Source organism: Acanthopagrus latus, chromosome 12 (assembly GCF_904848185.1).
Source record: "Acanthopagrus latus isolate v.2019 chromosome 12, fAcaLat1.1, whole genome shotgun sequence".
Lineage (NCBI taxonomy): Eukaryota > Metazoa > Chordata > Actinopteri > Spariformes > Sparidae > Acanthopagrus > Acanthopagrus latus.
The window spans coordinates 2,881,967-2,901,783 of NC_051050.1; the positions used below are offsets into that span (position 1 = coordinate 2,881,967).

Sequence of the window (19,817 nt, forward strand, 5' to 3'; positions counted from 1 at the left end):
TCTTCTTTTGGTTTCAAGACTTTGGACCAAGCAATGGATTAGACTAAATTTGTGTTAGCCCCGCCCACTGACTTTGATGGGCGAGTTTGACAAATAAAATAAATTCATGAAGCACCGCAACACAGGACCATGAAAAAATAAATTAAATATTGAAATAATTATATATGTTTTACACATAAAATGAATTGGTATTAATGACACATTTAATAACACATGTATTTAATTCCAATTTCAATTAATTAATGACACATTTAATTCATCATTTAATGTTTGTTTTTGTTTTGTTTTTTTAGATAATTATGGCACTTTTAGTCCTCAAAAAAAAAACTGTGGCCCTGATGTTTAAATCATAACAGCAAAGAAAAAAACCCAATAGCATTAACCTCCACCAGAAAATTCACTACTATCTATCAACAAGAATTTTTGCTCATTGGACCAGACACACTTTCAGCCTTTTAAACATGGAGGGGCGGGAGGTGGACTCGACTGTCGCTGAGCCCGTACTTGGGTTGGATCTGTGTCTGACAAATGAAAGACATTCTGCCAATGGATGATTCTACAACATTCTATTCTACTTTTAGTTATTTCTGTCCAATGTTCAATATAGGTCTTTCACATTGAGTAATATGGTTCACTCTGATTGGTGGTGAGACAGCAGTGTTGTTGTGAGACTGTGTGTCTGGGAGAGGGTAATTCTCTTTTTCTCAACTGTCTTTTTGTGCACTGTGTCGAATAACTTAATTGCTTTTTCAATTAAGTCTCTTCTGTGGTTTTCGAACACCTTTCCCCCCAAGATTCTAACTGGTAAAACATTCCTCTGTCTCTTGTGTGTCCTCAGGTTGTTTGCCACCAAGTGCAGCGGCTGTTTGGAGACCATAGCGCCCACAGAGTTTGTAATGCGAGCTCTGGAGAGTGTTTACCACCTTAGCTGCTTCTGCTGCTGTATCTGTGAGCGCCAGCTGTGCAAGGGAGATGAGTTTGTTCTGAAAGAAGGTCAGCTGCTGTGCAAGAGGGACTATGAGAGGGAGAACGACCTGCTGAGCACAGTCAGTCTGGACAACTCAGACTCAGGTAACACTGGAGCTTTTTACAGCACACTGATATAAACCCAGGGAGTTTAAAACACATCCAGTTAATAACATAATGTACTAAACTTAAGGCAAAATTTTGGATCTCATAAGCATTGGTCCAATTCAATTTGACTTTTCTTGTTATACAGAAAGGAGAATTTTCATTACATTACATTTGCAGTCAAGCACAAAACTGCAGTCTGTGACTAAATCCTAATGTGGTGGCAGATAAGAGTGAGGATGAGGATGAGGATCGGGATGTGAAGTCAGCAAAGTGCCCTTCAGCAGTGAAAGGAAGTGATGACAGCAAAGACCCTCGGCGGCCCAAACGGCCGCGCACAATCCTCACCACCCAGCAGAGGAGAGCCTTCAAGGCCTCGTTCGAGGTCTCCTCGAAACCCTGCAGAAAGGTGAGCAGACTGGACTGAGAGTACTGAGATATCTGTCTGAAATTAAACACTTGTCAAACTGTAGGCATTCTAAAGCTTTCTTTGGTGTCCACAGTGCAACTATAACACTCTTTTTACTATTCTCTCATTCCTCCTGTTAAATTAGGAAATCAGGCTGAGATCAATACTGTTCAGTCAGTTGTCAGGATTACAAGATTAGGAAGGCACAGCACACAAAAACTCCAATAGAAATAACTAGATGAATAGTGTGTAGAAAGACAGGAGTCCAACAGGGTAACCCAATTTCACATATTAGAGGACAATTTCGGTCGATTTAATCATGCAGCTTCATTGTTCAAGCTACCCTTGGCTTGCCAGTACCGAAGACGCGAACACATTTGGTCCAGCCATTACAGGGCTCCGTGAATGGAGAGTTAGCATTGACAGCTAACAGCATGGAGTCAGAACTTTACACTGTGTTTTAAGCTTCTTAACATGCTCCACATCTCACCCCAAAAGTTATGCAACATCAGCAGACACCTTACAACACAGCGCTGTAGCGTGTATGACTCAAAATGAATAAAAAAGTAGTTAAAACAGTGTGTTTGTGCAAGTAGCCACAAACCGGTTTGTTGACATCCGTGTCTTCCGGTAGCTAGACCAAACTAGTCAATCCGTAGAGCTTGCACTTACTCCCTCACTGGCAGAGACAGAAACATATTCCAGCATTTTCATTTTTCTGTTCATAACGTACATGTCCATGTTACAGCCTGTCATGAGCCACTAGCCTTACAATAGCCTGTTGAGCCTGTTGAGCACACGCTCGATGGATTGACTAGTTCGGTCTCGCTAATTTTTTCATTGCAATCAAAAATAAATTAGTCTTGTTGAAACAAGGGATTAATGCCATGAAACTCTACATTCCCGAGCCAATTCTGCAACATTTACTGTTTCTTCTGTTTATCAATGAATTATTCTGTCCATCTATGAAAGCTCTATGAATATCCGAGATGGACTCACTAACCAAATCAACTTGGCTATTGAAGGAAATGGAAGTTGTTTATTGAAATGCACTGTGTATACCTCTCTCAGATTATTAGCATTGTATGTCTGATTACATAATAACCATCGGACATATGCGTGCACAACCCTGACACATGATGGCTGACGAGTGTGACTGTGCTGTGACTTGCAGGTGAGAGAGACCCTGGCTGCAGAGACAGGCCTCAGCGTACGTGTGGTCCAGGTCTGGTTCCAGAACCAGAGAGCGAAGGTCAGTAAAGCAGAGCACAGTAGCCTGAAATATCAGCTCAAGTCTACTATGGTGACTGGACAGGCAGAGGATACTGTTTAGAGATTTTGAATGGAAAATTAACCCTGATTCTTAAAAGTTAAGATCAAGATTAAGATTGTCTTTATTTATCCCACAACAGTGAAATTCACTTGTTACAACAGTTCGAGATGCAAAACTACAGGTAAAACAATCAGAAAAATATACATTATCTTAAATAGAAAATAAATACAAAAACACAAGATAGAATGACAAACAAATGAGTGGAAAAGTGACTGAGAAAAATTAGGATTGGAAAATTAGTCTAGTTTTTTTCTTTAATGTCAGGTATTTTCTTATATGTGACTGAAACATGAGGAAGCTGGATATACAAGGGATGTTACCATATACCGAATTTTGCAATCTCGCAATAAAAAAAGGTGTTACATCATCGTTGAACTGTGATGACATCTGCCAACATATCAAGTGGTTTTTCTGCTGCTAAAACTCATGGATCTAACAAGGGAAAACAGTATAAATGCATTCTACCATCTCTATTAATTCCGTCGCTGGCGTTTAATGGGGGTTTATTTTTTTTACAATCCAACTGTGAGAAAAACACAATGCCAACCCATTAACACCAGACAACCACTGAACATACAGTTACATACAGCAATAACATTGGAGGTCAGTCGAACAGAGATTTGGATGATCCTGGTTGTCTTCTGGACAGCAAGAGGGTGGAGGAACTGTGGGACTCGCAGCTGAGTGCCTTTTCTCGGCTGCCCCCTGTGTCACACCCCCTGGTTTGGGCGTCCTATCGTACGACCAGAGGGAGGGAGGGATAGCTACATGCTGTATTGTTTTGCAATTGTACATAGTCCAATTATTGATACCCTTCCTTGAGTTTTTGGTAGCAATGACAACAATGAGCTGCACTGACAGTACACTGCCTCTGAGCACCCCCCCCCCTAAAAAAAAGGGGAGCCTCCTTCAGTGAATAATGGTGTCAGTATAGTCAGGTTTATAGTCAAGCAATGCACATTCATGTGTATCGAGGAGTGGCTCAGGATGGGCCCCACCCCATCCCCAGTGAAATGACACCCTTGGTGGCTGCCAGTCTTACTGTGCCTCTGCTCTTCACTCACTGAGTGGAGATTACGGCAGTCTTACAGTCTTACTGCCACAATTTCAGCTGTTCTGTTGTTTTGATCCAAAAACAAATCCGTATTGGCGTCAATAAAGGCTGGCTTACAAATTCAGGGATGAGACAGGAGACTGTCAAATTTCAGCTAAATAAAATTAAATCGTGCATTCTGGTGCAAGTGTTCTGCGCCACGTGTAAATGTAAAAACTGTACATTTCAGCTAGATTCTTGAAAACATCTGAAAGTCACTCTGCCTCTTCCTGCAACTTAAAGCCGTCAAGCAAGAGTAACAGATGAGCCCACCCTCTGCCTCCAACAGAAATGAGCTAATGGATGCCTTCAGCTGTCTCTGTCTGTGACCCTACCCTCACACACTGTAGTGTGTCAAGTCCTCAAGTTTTGTCAAGTCCAAAATCTTGATCCTCATAATGTGTAAGATGTTATAATGATGCATGCAGAATTGGTATCATGATCCAGATCCAGATCACTTGTGAAAAAGTGGATCTTACTGTTGCCAAAGTGCTTAATTGTCTAAACCAGTTCTTCATCAGTTAAGCCTGAATGGATCAATCATTTATAATCTACCATTCAGTGTCACTTGAGAGAGGCTTGTCTGAATATCCAATTGGCCTGTTACTGCAGTCAGTTATCAATCTATAAGTATAACATGGCATTTTAACTCATTGTTGGAACATTGATGTTGTACTGAACGTGCAAGTAAAATCAACACCAGTGGAATTTATTTTTTGTTACAGCACAAAAATGCTTAGTACTGTTCCATTGTATAGTCTTCCCCCAACATACTGTATCTCTGCTGAACATACACATAGCCTCAGTTCTGCTCATTTACAGTAAAAAATAATAATAATAATAATAAACACGTGTGTGTGTGTGTGTGTGTGTGTGTGTGTGTGTGTGTGTGTGTGTGTGTGTGTGTGTGTGTGTTTTCATGGCAATGTGGTACTGGAGACGCCTGTTTAAGAGGGAACTAACACAGAAGTTGTTCTGAGTAGTTTGGCAGGTGTTTTCATGTCTGTCTGTCTGACTGTCTGTGGACAGATGTTGTCAGTGCGACACAGTAACAATCATCCAACATACAATCACATACTTTTACAGGTGTATTAGTTTCGATCAATATTAAGGCAGAGTTTGAAGATGGGTGTGATCTGAATGAGACACAACTGAGCTCTCATGTCATGATCCATTACACCATACACACTGATTCTGTGTTGCAAATGGTGTGATTACAATTCAAGTGAAAGAGGCACAGTTAGAGAACATTTCTTCAAGCAAAGGTCCGGACCATCAGAAAAATACATATACATATACAAGGAGCCAAATAGTTGTGTCAGCATCTGTATGTAGTCAACCACTGACTGTCAAATTATATAAAGTACAATTCTGTATTTCAACAATGTTGTCAGTTTTCCCATTTAACTAAAATTATTTTAAATCAGCAGTCTATAGTAAATAAATGTTCTGAAAAATGTGCCACTATTAGTAAACCATTTGTTTAAGAGAAAATAAAAACAGAGTACTTTGATTTTTGCTTTTTCTTTATATTTGACTCCATTTCAAATCTTAACACTCTCTACCAACTTAAACAACTTCAACACATTTAACAACTTTGTTTTCTGTGCCACTGAATTTAGATTTGAGTGGGTAAGTTTGCTGCTTCTTCTCTTAGTAGCGCTTAATATTGCCACTGTTAATAATCACGCAGTCTCAGAACATATGAGACAGACTGGCTTTGAACTGCCTGATGGAAAATGAACATGATAGTGTATTTGGTGCGCACAATGTAAAACCAACAGCTGTAATGTGTCTATTTTTAACTCACCCAAGTCGCCTCGCTGGTCCGAATGCGCCAATGTAATTTAGTGTCATGTTATATGATTTACAACATACGCAATTGGTCTGTTAGCGTCCAGAGGTTGCAAGGTTAGCTTGTCAGCTAACGTAACTGGATTTCCTCAAAAACCATCGCAAACATTTACAGGTGTGTTGTTGCGATTGATATTACACTCAGTGTTTGGAGGAGCTGCCAAGAAGTCTATACAAAAAACGAACAGTAAGTAAGGGATGAAAAACCACAGAGATAACTGTATACAAATCTGTTGTGGAGACACTAGCAAAAGGACTTGCCATTTGTACAGTGGATATACATCACACTGCATTGTGCAAGTGGAGAATTACAAGAAATGTATAGTTAGCTGCCTTTGATTGAAGCATAAAATAAAATAAATTATAAGTCAACACACGGTATGTACTGACACTAGATGCAGTATGTCCCATTATGCAAATATGTGGTCAGTTGTCAAAGTTTTAAAGTGTAACTCGAAGTCTAACAACTAATGCTATGTTGCATTGTGGGCAATGTAGGTGCCAGTCCACTGGTCTGCATTGCACAACACTGTTAGCCTTATTATGGACAGTTTAAAAACCAGAGACATCATCGTTTTTGTTCCACACATTTTTCTTCCTTTTCAAAATGGCACCATTCCATCTCAACTGATATTAAATAACAACAATATGCAATGTGCAGGGTTCCTGAGATAACAAATAACAACAGAACTAACAACCATCAGTCTTTAATAGAATTATGTTTTTCTAGTAAGGGACTTCCACATAACACAGCTTTGTTAGAAATTTGATATTTTGAATATATCATTTAGAAAACGCTGGAAAAGTGAGTTCTCATGGAGCTTTTTCACTGGCACTTTTGGCCGAGCTGTGCATTTCTATTACTAGTTGTGCAGTGCCTAGTTGAGCGAAGCTACACTGAGCGATGTTCAATGGAGAAGGTCCAAAATGCACCCGCCTTGCTTCCAAGAGAGAACCACAACCAGTGTTGACCCAGTCTCTACCTCAAATGAGCCTGTGTTTGCAAAACTTACATCTGTGCTGGACACCTGAGAGAAATTAGTGTTGCGTCACTGCTGGAAAAAAAAAAAAAGTCAGCTTTTTCTGATTGTGTTGAAGATGAGCTTTAAAAAAAACTAAATAATGAAGTTTTGTTGTGAAGAAAATTAATAGAAAATTAAACATGTTTTCCATCGAATATATATTTTTCATAGTGCTGTGGGGAGATACAGCCACTCCTCTGACATTACACAAGCCAAGCACATCATCAGCTAAACCACACCCTCAAGCAGGTAGCCCAGTTGTAATGGAAATGCAAACCCCTACTGTGCTGGGCTGATGCGTCAAAGTAAGTTGAGCCAGGCTGGCAGATGTGACGGAAAAATGCCATCAGTCTGTCAGTGACTCTTTAATAAATGCCTGTGAGCCGCATACTAAGATTTTACTGTGTTTGTGTATTTACAGATGAAAAAGTTAGCCCGCAGACAGCAGCAACAGCAGGAGCAACACAACAGCCAAAGGCTAGGCCAAGGTGAGGATTTATCATCTGTGTGTGTGTGTGTGTGTGTGTGTGTGTGTGTGTGTGTGTGTGTGTGTGTGTGTGCGTGCGTGTGTGTATACCCAGTGCTTATAAGCTTCTTTCGCTGAGGTTGCAAAAAGAAAAGCACAGTGTGAATTCCATGTGCAAGATGTAATCTGTCCATTATAACTGTAATGATAGTGATTACTGAGAGCTACATCATTGATTAATTATTTGGAGAAACAGCTTGAAATATTAAATTTTTTATGAGAATAATAAACAGAGTAGAGTCACTTAGCAAACATTCCCTGTTTTGTAGGCTTTAGAATGAGTCCCATTCTCCGAAGCCAGTGTGTCAGCTCTGCTGGTAAAAATGAATTTTCCGACAGCTAGGCTATAAAGTGTGGGCCACAGCGTTGAGTCTTGCTGCAGCACAGCTCCTCATAGCTCGCAGGCTTATTGCCACAGTGGTCTCACAGCGGATATGAGCCCACAGTTTAGATAAGTGTCTCAGTGCTTTGGCAAGCACTGCCTCTATCTGTTCAGGGACTTCCAGCATGTCAATATTGGCATAGCAGGCAGGGTTTATTATAGTGGAAGCTGCTGCTGTTAACCAAATGAGCAAAGCAAACCAGCAAATGGGGGATGTTTGAAGTTGATGTTAGGATGAGATGGAGTCTCCTGGATGATGGGTTAGATATCCACAACATCAAACAGTCAAGTCAGTTTCAGTGCATTTACAGTATGTGAGTTTGAGAAGTGGTTTGTTGTAAAAACATGTAAGCAGTGTCTGTGTTCATATCTACATGGGTGTTTGGTGCTCAGTGGTCCAGAGCTAGAGAATCCTTTCCTTCCTATCCAGGCAAGACAGCAAATTCACAGATTCTAAATACACAAAATAAATACAAAAACGTGTTAAGGCACAAAACACACACACAACCAGAAAATCCTGATTCAGGCAACAGGGACAATTTTCTAATTTTAGCTGTCTGATATTGGGATATAATCCAGATTAAATTTGATACTCATTTGCACTTGTGTCTTGGGCTGATCAGATAATCATTTCATATCAAATAAGAGCTAATAACATCAATATAGAATAAATACAATCAGAAGCATCGATGGATGTTGGCTAGGTAGCATAACCGTGGACTTGGCACCATGTCATATAGCCTGGACAGACCTTGAAATGACAAGTGTAAATGGGACTTGTTACGTAAAGGTGGTGCATGTACAGTTTTTCAATCAATCAATAGCTTTTACTGTATTAAATAAGCAGCAGTCCAGTGTGTTGTGTTTGTGGTAGCCTACCATAAATAGGCCGACAGTGTTGGGTAAGGCACTTAACTGTAATTACCCAATACGCCAGTACCCAATGAAAGGTTAGCACATTACTGTAACACATTACCAAATAATGCATGACTATATAAAGCATTATTGTGCTTACTCAGTGATGATTAGCCAAGGTGCAAGAATAAAAGGCAATCACTACCTCGGTCGTTACCCTGTCCTCACTTGTTGCCACTGACTCTTCCAGAGGTGGTATCAGGTTGTATGGAGGGCCTGCTCAGCTCCTACTCGGGGCCTCTACCTCCAAACCAGCAGGCGCAGCTGGTAACCATGGAGCACAACAGATACAGCACTGACCCCTTCCAGCAGGGCCTAACCCCTCCACAGATGCCTGGTGACCACATGAATCCTTATGGTGAGCATCACACTCTATTAATGTCTATACCTGTGATTAAAGGTTTAGCCTATTCAGTTTATTAATTCTCTATATTCTTTTTGTTCATTTCATTTTAATGAGGACTGCTGAGTCTTGTCCATAGTGGTCTCCAGCTGAAGACGAGTTAGGAAGGAGACTCCACTTTTCTTACAAAGAGTACCTTTAAGTTTCAGCCAGGGCATGCTGGGATAGGCTGCAGCCCTCCATCACAGTGGACTATTGCAGTGGTTTGACATGTTTTCCTGTTTTTATTTCAGGCAGCTACTAGGTCCATTAATCTTACCATAGCATGGAATTTCCTGTTTCAGGCTTGTGAACCATGTTGTTTAAACATACAATCACGTTGAATTATGGGAAATGTAGGATCTAGTGTAGAGTCAGGATACGTCAGCCTCTGTTGTTTTCCTACTCTTACCAAGTTGGCACCTGTTAATGTCATCCTCACTCCCAGTGATGGAATGAACCAATAAGGAGGGGTAGCTGATTAAAAATGGATGACAGATCAAAAAGTTATCAACAATCACCACTGCAACTGAATATTTTGAAAAGTCTGTTCCTGTGACACACACACACACACACACACACACACACACACACACACAATTTAATGTTCAGTTTGTAGGAATGCAGATCTGATTGTTGTGAACAATTGAGTTATTATCAGCAGCTGCATCAGTGTTGGCTCAGTTCGATCGCATAGCAAGTTGGCTATAAATGGCTATTAAACTGAATCCATTAAACAGTTTTCTGCTAATAAGACCTTCACCATAATTTTAGTTAAAATTCCAATTTGTGAGATGGTTGATTCTGAGCTCGTCAAATACCAACTGGAGTGGCAATGATCAATTTCTTAATCAATTAGTAGTTGTGTATTAAATTCATTGCCAACTGTTTTGAGGATTTATTTAGTGATGTGAGTATTTTTTAAGTATTTAAAAATGATCTGATTCTTATGAGCAGCATTGTTATACAAGCTCCATTTTAGAAAATCAATGTAAACCTCAGAAGGATGTCAACATTTAGTTTAGTTTTTCAATGAAAATTATGTAACATGTAAACCCAGAAGAACTGTTACTAAATCTGCAGTTTCCAAGTCCTACAGAGCTTTCTGTTTAGGTTTTAAGACATTTATTCTGTGGTTCAGTCTCACTGTCATCAACTCCACAGCAACTAATATAGTATGTCAGGGCTTTGTGTCAGCTTGTTTTGCAGCTCCCTTCGATTAACAAAGTAAATTTTGGTTGAAGCAGACCTCTTCAAAAACACTTCTGGGCATAGCTAACCAGATCTCAGCAGTGAAGCTAGTGAAACTCCATAGTTTTTGACTTCCCCATCTTTTTTCTGCTCTTCCCAGGTACAGACTCCATATTTCACGATATCGACAGTGACACCTCTCTGACAAGCCTAAGTGACTGCTTCATGGCCACTCCAGATGTAGGGTCCCTGCAAGCACAGGCCGGAAACCCCATTGACCACCTGTACTCCATGCAGAGCTCCTACTTTGCCTCCTGAGACCCTGTCATCACCCACCACACCACCTCCCATGGCCATGACCAGTGAGCACACAGCAGTGCAGACACAAGCCACACAGGCGACAGGATTTTCCTGCAAGACATGAATCAATGAGGAGGAGAATGTGACTGCAGGATAAAAGCCATCAAATACACCTGACTGACCTCCACCTGCCAAAGGAAAGGGAACACTTGAAACGGAAACTTCACATGCCTCCACATTCCCCCGCTGTCTGCATGGCAGGTCGAAGCAGTAGGTGAAGCAGGTTCAATTTGTTAAAGGGATAGCTGTCAGCATTTCTACAGATATCATAATGAAAGTGTTTATTTGTGGTATGAAAAACCTGATTGATGAAAAATTTGTCCAAATTAAAATGTGTCACAGAAACATAAACTAAATGTTTCTCCGTAGGTAACATAGTTCAATAGGTGCATTGATACTGTTATACATTTTTTTTCAATGGGACAGTAAAGCAAATACGGTGCTGGTGATGTAATTTTACCCAATTATCAAGCTTGTCTGCTGTAAAGAGGGTGGTCTGTGAGCCAGCTGATGCTGAGTGTGTATACTGCTTTTTATATAATCACTGTTCCTCAGAAACATCCAGCTTTGCATGTAAGGATGGATAGCAATTTATTTATTTCTAACCAACGTGCTGGTATACAATTTATATTACATTTCTATTTAAAATGACAATATGATCCAATTGGAACATACAAAAAAGAAGCATCCTAATCAATGATTATTTGATTCTGCTTTTTATCATAGTATTTGTGTTGTTTAAATGAGTGTGTAAATTAGCATTGTTTCACTATTTATTTTTTCCATCGAGATTGTTGGAGTGCATTTCGAAAGTGCTAACTTATAAAAAGTGTTTGTACTTCAAATAAAAAACATGCATCCTCTTGAACTCTTCTTTTTTGTTGAATTATATGAGAGACAATCAGCAAACACTGGCAGAAAGAATACTATATCTTGCAACATCAGCCAGCTAGGGAAAAATAACAACCTGACAAGCCATATACACTGACTGCACTTTGGGTAACTGCTTAAATCAGTATACTAACAAGTTCAAAGGGGCAATATAACCTTGATGTTTAGCAGAAATAATCTTTACCGTGGTCACTAGCTTATTTTGGTGTGTGGCTTCCTAACATTTGCCAATAAGCATTAAGTCTGAAGGTCGCCAATTTTATTGCAATATGTCCTGGAGGAACTCATTGGTGGTGCAAGAATATTCGTGTTCGTGTAAAAAAGTAATATATTACACATTACACATTACTCTCAAAAATATTAATGCTTTACATTACGTGATTACTCCCTGAAGAAAGTAATTAGTTACATTACTAGTGTTATACTCGTTACATTCTCCTTCATGCTTGCTTGGCGTCTCATTCATGTTGCTCCACGGTTCCTTAGCAACAAGCTTTATGTGTGCTGTCTCTGTAGGTGCTTCATTAAGTTTGAGGTAGTGTTAGCAGCGGTGGAGAGAAGTTTCCAACATGGGCAAAGTGTGCACCTTACAGTCAAGTTATTTTCCTTACGTTCAACAAATTCAAAGTAATGTTTGTATCTCCAACCGTCAAAAGTGGCCTTACGCAGCGGGGGGTCTTCAGGCCAGTCGCATGCAGCAGCATGTTCTGCTCGTGTTGTTGACGCTGCCATTGTTATCCCATCTCCCCTTGTGGATGGCGACTAACCAATCAGTGATACCACAAGCAAAGTTTCATGTTGTGTCGAGCCTTCTTAGTGTTTTAAAAATAGAGATTTTGATGCCAGCGTAAAAGTGCCCCATGCACTCCCACTGAAAAGTTTGACCCAAAAACGAAAATACGGTCAATCTTAAAAGTGCCTCTCTCTACGTAATTATGCTTTTACACAAAGGTTTGTCTCATATACATTCACAAACAAAGCCTAGGTTGCACTTTGGCGAGAGTTTCACTTTAAGTACAGTATCAACTGAGGAACAAACTTTGACAGAACAGCTGAGCACCCATCGAGTGAATGACTCCTGCTTTACCTCGGTCTCTATCATTTTCCCTCTTCACCTTCTTTGCCTTCTCAATCAGCACGGTTCTTTAACTGTCACAGTGTAGAGTTTCCACAGTTATTCCAGCTGTTGAACTTTTACCTGGAGATAGTTACCGGGAAAACAATGCCTTTTCATGTTTCGGCAATGGCAGAGGTACTTTGTGCCAATTGTCTTATCTTATTTTTTTCCAAGAAAAAGCCCACACAGGTTCTGCACACACTAACACTAGAAATATTAGATCAATATCCCGAAAGTGTGTTTTTTCTGTGTGTGCTTGTACCTTGTAGATGTGCATGTTGGATATGGGACACTAAATAGTACATGTAGTCCACCTATCCCTCCACTTGGTTTCATGACTGACAGACGGCAACAATATTTACCAACCATGCAACAAATCCCTTCCTCCTCTTTGTACGAGCTGTGAGTGAACATGAGTGGAATAACTTTGTTCCGCTCCGCCAAGCTGCTGGCTGAAAGACAAACAGCCGCCTCTTTGCCAAACAATTGATCATAAAAAAGTGATGCATGCACACGACAGCACACAAAGACATCTCATGGTTTGAGTTCAGTCAGGTGGAAGATACAGAGCGAGACAGATGTCAGCGGCTTTCTACACGATGAAACCTGCCGCCCAACAACGTTTGGCCTCAGTGTTACCGGCAAACATTTCCTGGGTGATTCAGAGGCCATGGCGACCAAACATACTCACAGCATTCCTCATTGAGCTTACATCAGATGCCTGATAAGAAGAAGAACTAACATGAATTTCAAATATTTCTCAAAATGTTCTCAAAAAGTGCATCACAAACAACAAACCGCATTGAGTTTAAATAGTTATATACACCTTATAACAAACTTCACTCTAGCAGCTCTATAATTCAAAAGATATATCAGTGGAAAAGCTGTAGAGAAATGTACCATTACCTTGCCTGCCTCAAATTAACCCGAGTGGTGTTTTCTTGTTGGACGTCTGAAGGAGGCCCCAGTCCACCGGGTCCTAATTTTCAACCTCTGAATGAACTTCTCACTTATCCAGGGGGAGGTTGAGGACATTGAATCCAAATGGGCCATGTTGAAAGCTTCCATTGTAGAGGCAGATACTAGGAGCTTTGGTCAGAAGGTCATTGGTGCCTGTCGTGGAGGTTGACCCAAGAACCCGCTGGTGGACACCAGTGGCGAGGGGGGCTGTCAGACTGAAGACAGAGGACTTTTGACTGGGTCCAGGGGTCTCCTGAATAAGCAGACAGGTACCAGGAGGCCAGAAGGGCTGTAGCTTGTGTGGCCGCTAAAGAAAAGACTCAGGTGTTTGGAGGAAAGACTATGGAGAAGGACTTTTCTACATAGGTAGAAAGTAGAAAGGGTATATGGGGTCACACAATGCTCTGGATTATTTAGACCTATTTGTAAGAAAAAGTGGTTTTTGAGTCTCACTCCCAGCTCATCCAAAACTGAAGCTTTGGGATGGCCGCCAACCTGTCCTACAAGCGTCAGCTTCAGACAAATTGGGAAACCCAGGGTGTCATTATTTGAGGAGTTCGGAATGAGACTCAAAAATCAACTTTTCTTACAAATAACAACTTTAAACTAATCATAATTGTCCAGAGAAGCCCAGGATGCAGTGATGGTGCCCCTGCAAAACAGTGTTGTAAGAACCTGATTTTCATTGCCCTGGCACTAATATGACAAAATCCCTGGAAAAAAAAAGAACAAGCAGCTAGCTTGTTGCCAGGTTGGGGATGGGTTACCTTGTCATTTTAAGGTTATTGTTGTTTTTAAGGGATTTTGTAAACAGTAAAAGGCCGCCAGACTTAATCATGGTTCTAGACAATGCTCCTGGTTCCACCACAGCATGTTCAGAAGCATCCCAGAAATGAATCTCCGCTCAAAGAACACGCGCCGAGTCTATCATTGATGGACACAGACCACAAGTGTCAAGCTGTGCAGAGCTGATGGAGCAGGAAGTCAGACACAGGTAGAGCACAGGTGTAAATCACCCTGTGCAGACTCAGGATTTACAGCACAAGGTCAGTTGTCAATAAAAAAACGTATCAAAACTGACGAACAAAACCATAAAAGTTCGTAGCCTACTCACCCATGGTAGAAGCACAAAAAAGAGGATAACATATCAAACAAACACAAACCGTTCTGAAACGCTACAAGTTGGGGTATGAAGCAGTGTGGAGAACAGAACAAAACAGCGTCGCACACATACAAGCCCAGTGGAATCAAGGTGTAAACTGCAAAGAATGGCACCTGAAATAGGCAACTAAGAGAAGACTTATACCAACAGTCTGCTTCCAGTGAGTGTGACTATCTGCTTAAAGAGAGCCACAACTGACCGAGGCCAGCAGACCTGAGCACAACTGGCCTTTGATTAATTAGTGTTATAAGTTACAGATGTTTAGATGTTTACATCTAAATGTAATAGACAGAGAGAGAGATTGGTGCAGTTTGTTAACATTATTATACATCAACTGCCCAGCACATTTTTATTTCATCTTCATGTCACATTTTAGTGTTTTTTTGGATTCTTTTTGTTTCTGTTGCAGTCTGTCAACTTGTTAGAATGTAATTTTAATTGTAAGTGTTAGAACTTACAGTAATACAAGTTTATCTTAGTTGGATGTGAAGCCCAGACATAGATTAAGTGAATATTGAAGAGTCTTGTAATCAAACACACAGGGCTGTTTGTTGCAGTGAAGAACAGGTGAGACTTGATTGTTGAACATGAACGGCGGCAATTTTGCCTCCTCACATGTCTGCAGATTGGATCTTTCTGTGAGGAATGCTAATCCTCACACATGCCACATTCTTGGCGCTCTCTTGTAAATATGAGATAAATAGTGAGTGTCTGTTGCTGGTGTCCCGGGGCTGCGCTCTGGGCCTGCTGCACTCAGCTGTGAGACATTCTCTGACATCACAGGGTTTCTCCGCACCTTATCGACACGGTAATCTGACATCACAGGTGTGAGCGAGAAGAGCAGTCAATCTGGCCAAGCCGCCACTCTAGCATGATAGAGTTCTCTGCCCTGAGGACGCTGGGCTGTCAGAAAGCAGCCCTGCTGTTGACTGAGTCGGTGGCTGACACCTCGGTCTCTACAGATCTGGGAACAAACTCACTTTCTGCTCAGCCCTGTAACCTGCTGCCCTCAGTCACATTACAGGCATACTCTTCCTCACCTTGGCTCTGACACAGACAAATGGATGCCAGAGGGCAGGTAGTTCTTTGCGTGTGTTATGGTTTTCACCCTCTCTTCTTTAAAAAACCAGAGCTGCCAGTCTTGACACATCTTAACAGACATCTTTCAACTCTTTAAGAGTTCACAAAATGGCAGACTTCAAAAAGAGCCTGTGAAGATGAAAAATGACTGTTGAGGTGCACTGCAGCAGTGCAGCCACCTTGTGGCAGAATAGGGTATGGAAGGGACTGGCAGGTCTCTCAAAGCCTATAATGTGATTTGGGCTGGGTAAGGGGTAACTGCATCAAAATATGTTATACAGAGTGTACTCATTTCATTTTATCCTCAGGTGTGATTTGGTGCTATACTTGTGTGGATGCATAATCATATTAACAGAAAAAGATTAATCTCTTCATGTCAGCTCACATCTTGCTTTGACTTTGTCACTTTATCAGTCAGACTACACAATTTGAACAGTTTCAGTCTCTGTAGTCTTTGCAGTAAAGAGATGTCTACCTCCACTGAATGCTCATGAACCTAATAAACCTAATGTGTGGAATCATCCTTGAGTAATGTAATATCCTTAAGTCTATACATCTCAAGTCTATTTATTTTCTTTACCAAGACATATACAATCCTGTTTAATGTTTATAATTCCCTTTTCCATGGTAACAGGTACGCTGAGACTAATCTGACAGCTGTTATATTTATGTGTGTGTGTGCGTGTGTGTGTGTGTGTGTGTGTGTGTGTGTGTGTGTGTGTGTGTGTTTGTGTTTGTGTTGGAATTTCAGGCACTGAGTGTGGAAACTGTGAGATTCTGGGCCAGTACTGGTACTGATGTTTTTGTTGTTGATCATTTTGTTTTTGTGGTTGTTGATTTCTCAGGGAAAAAAAAGAAATCTTCATTATAATCAAAATCTTTTTGTTGTTTATTTTATTAAACAACCTTTTAAGACCATTCCAACAAAAACTTTGTGTCTCTGGAAAGTAAGTAAATTAAATGTATTGTTTTCCCAACCACGCCCCAGTGATTATTAGAGACCTGGCTTTTATTTGAGAAAATTCAGTACTTATTTAGTCAGTCAGCAGCATGATTTCAATTGCTTGTGGCTCACACCTCCTCCCCCTCCTCTCCTTGTCGCCTCATAACCCCCAAAGCTCATCAGAGGCCTGATTTAACCTAATACAGGAGAATGCAAATAACACTATGTAATGCTTTATTTGTCTCACTACATCCATGATAATAATCATCATATACACTTCTAGAAAGCTGGGAGTAACCAAACTGGTTGGACTGATGCTGATGCATCTTATATGTAGTGTTATTTGCATTCTCCTGTATTAGGTTAAATCAGGCACATGTGGATTACATTGACCTCAGTGAAGAGTCCTGTGCTTAGCCATGCTATGCTATACTGTATGCCATCTAAGCCCAGTTCAACCTTACCAGTCTTTGAGGAAAATGGTGCTGATGGTTCCGTAGCTGAAGCCAAACAGGAGAATGTTGTGGTTCTGATGTTGAACTGTGCCTTCCTGCAGTGCAGTGTCTGATGGAAGAAAGTGGATGCCGAAAACTAGTTGCTGTACCGTAATAATTCCTCAACAGACACTTAACAAAAATCAAAATTTGGCTGGCTTGACCATATTTTTTCAAATAAAGGCTCATTTGACTGCAATCATTTAATGCGAAACTTGTCAATTGTCAACTGTTAAAATATTATATACCTTAACAGCACATGAGTTAAGCTTGGATCATTAGCTTGACATTGGATGCAGTGACGTAATGCTAAGATTTATTTGAAAAAACAGTGATTGTTTGAACACTCAATGCCCCAAACTTAAAGATGTATGTCGCAATTATGCATTAAAATGTCCCAAAAAAAAAAAAAGAAAGAAATGAAAACTAGCTCCACAAGCAACAGGAACACAAGCAACTAAGCACAGAGCAGCTACCTCTGCAAAGGAAAGGAGCAACTAGTTTTCGGCATCCACTTTCTTCCATCAGACACTGCACTGCAGGAAGGCACAGTTCAACATCAGAACCACAACATTCTCCTGTTTGGCTTCAGTTACGGAACCATCAGCACCATTTTCCTCAAAGACTGGTAAGGTTGAACTGGGCTTAGATGGCATACAGTATAGCATAGCATGGCTAAGCACAGGACTCTTCACTGAGGTCAATGTAATCCACATGTGCCTGATTTAACCTAATACAGGAGAATGCAAATAACACTACATATAAGATGCATCAGCATCAGTCCAACCAGTTTGGTTACTCCCAGCTTTCTAGAAGTGTATATGATGATTATTATCATGGATGTAGTGAGACAAATAAAGCATTATTCCTCTTGTTTTTGAGAATGTATTATTACATTAATTAATTTGTATTAATTAGTATTATTATTACAATTTATAATCTAAAGTGCATCTATTTTACTTGTTGCTGTTTGAATTGTATTGTTTAGCATGCTGAGTTTACTTGAGCTAAACTAAATCTTGTTCTGACTGGCAGTGGGTGGATGTTAGAGAGCTTTCTCCTAGCTCAGCATTATGGTATCAAAGCACTGTTCTGATTGTATTCCTTGGCTGGGCCTCGCTCACTACTATGTGCTGAAAAGGCTCTTTTGTTACAATGCGGCTTGAAGTGGCTGTACCGTAATAATTCCTCAACAGACACTTAACAAAAATCAAAATTTGGCTGGCTTGACCATATTTTTTCAAATAAAGGCTCATTTGACTGCAATCATTTAATGCGAAACTTGTCAATTGTCAACTGTTAAAATATTATATACCTTAACAGCACATGAGTTAAGCTTGGATCATTAGCTTGACATTGGATGCAGTGACGTAATGCTAAGATTTATTTGAAAAAACAGTGATTGTTTGAACACTCAATGCCCCAAACTTAAAGATGTATGTCGCAATTATGCATTAAAATGTCCCCCCCAAAAAAAGAAAGAAATGAAAACTAGCTCCACAAGCAACAGGAACACAAGCAACTAAGCACAGAGCAGCTACCTCTGCAAAGGAAAGGAGCAACTAGTTTTCGGCATCCACTTTCTTCCATCAGACACTGCACTGCAGGAAGGCACAGTTCAACATCAGAACCACAACATTCTCCTGTTTGGCTTCAGCTACGGAACCATCAGCACCATTTTCCTCAAAGACTGGTAAGGTTGAACTGGGCTTAGATGGCATACAGTATAGCATAGCATGGCTAAGCACAGGACTCTTCACTGAGGTCAATGTAATCCACATGTGCTGGATTTATCAGGTTTGTTCACAGTTCGACTGTTGATGTGATCTCTGTGTAGTCAGGTTACCGACAGTTGGTTCCACCACACGGCTATGTAAATGTTAGTCAAGTTAAGCTTTATACAAACTCAGGGTCCTTGAATGCATTTAACCATCTTTTTGCTATGTCTCACACAAACTCATTCTTCACCACAGAATCAGTCTAAATTTTTACATGAATAAAACTTTTAAACATTACCTCATCCGTAAGTCATGTCGGACTGATTTTCATCAGAGATCAAGATTGTTTAATGGTGTATTTAGCGACAGTGAAATTAATTTTCGGCTTGCATTAGTTTGACCAAGGGCTATATTGTGTTTATTCACCACACTCAGATATACTGTACATTAATCGTAAGCCAGTGAGCAACAGTATGCACCAAGGGTGTGCGTTTGGCTGTTTGAATTCTGGTCAATCACTGAACTAAGCGTTCACTTTGAAACTTGATGAAAAATAGAAGAAAAACAGAGGTGGTCCTAGTACTGGTCCTTGAGGGACACCAGTTTCCAGAAGACAGGGTTTGGTCAAGTCAAAACCTGGGGGCCAGCTGTTCAAACTGCAAAAAAAAAAAAAAACTTTATTAAAACTTTAAGCATGATTTATTCTCTCTCAAATTTGTAAAGCAAACAAACAAACAAAAACCCCAATCTGATTGTAAATGTATCAGTCAATAGATAGATCGACAGATTATCTGCAAGGGAAATGTTACTGTCGCAGTAGCTCACCTAGAATCACACAAATCACAATAACGCACAATCTGAAACACAGACACAAGAATGACGTCAAATAGAAATAACACAAAATTTATGAATAT

At 40.3% G+C, this 19,817-nt stretch overlaps 1 protein-coding gene across 2 annotated transcripts; it reads left to right on the top strand.

Annotated features, from left to right (window-relative positions):
• Window positions 1–451: 451 nt before the first annotated feature.
• LOC119030064 (LIM/homeobox protein LMX-1.2-like) lies at window positions 452–11,222 on the top strand. Of its 2 annotated transcripts, XM_037117393.1 has the most exons (7): window positions 452–689; window positions 839–1,071; window positions 1,299–1,480; window positions 2,655–2,732; window positions 7,204–7,270; window positions 8,796–8,963; window positions 10,339–11,222. In XM_037117393.1, exons 2-7 carry the CDS (start codon window positions 897–899, stop codon window positions 10,494–10,496), a joined length of 828 nt encoding a protein of 275 aa, XP_036973288.1. In that variant the 5' UTR covers window positions 452–689; window positions 839–896; the 3' UTR covers window positions 10,497–11,222. The 2 variants fall into 2 exon arrangements, with proteins under 2 accessions (XP_036973288.1, XP_036973289.1); XM_037117394.1 differs by having other exon boundaries at window positions 452–1,071.
• The last annotated feature ends 8,595 nt before the right edge of the window (window positions 11,223–19,817 follow it).

What these genes read in the sequence shown, in the direction of transcription:
- LOC119030064 (XM_037117394.1), top strand. Translation starts at nt 897, where the DNA reads ATGCGAGCTCTGGAGAGTGTTTACCACCTTAGCTGCTTCTGCTGCTGT. An exon ending in CAGCCAAAGGCTAGGCCAAG is followed by an intron (nt 7,271 to 8,795) that starts GTGAGGATTTAT and finishes TGACTCTTCCAG; the next exon opens with AGGTGGTATCAGGTTGTATG. An exon ending in TGACCACATGAATCCTTATG is followed by an intron (nt 8,964 to 10,338) that starts GTGAGCATCACA and finishes TGCTCTTCCCAG; the next exon opens with GTACAGACTCCATATTTCAC.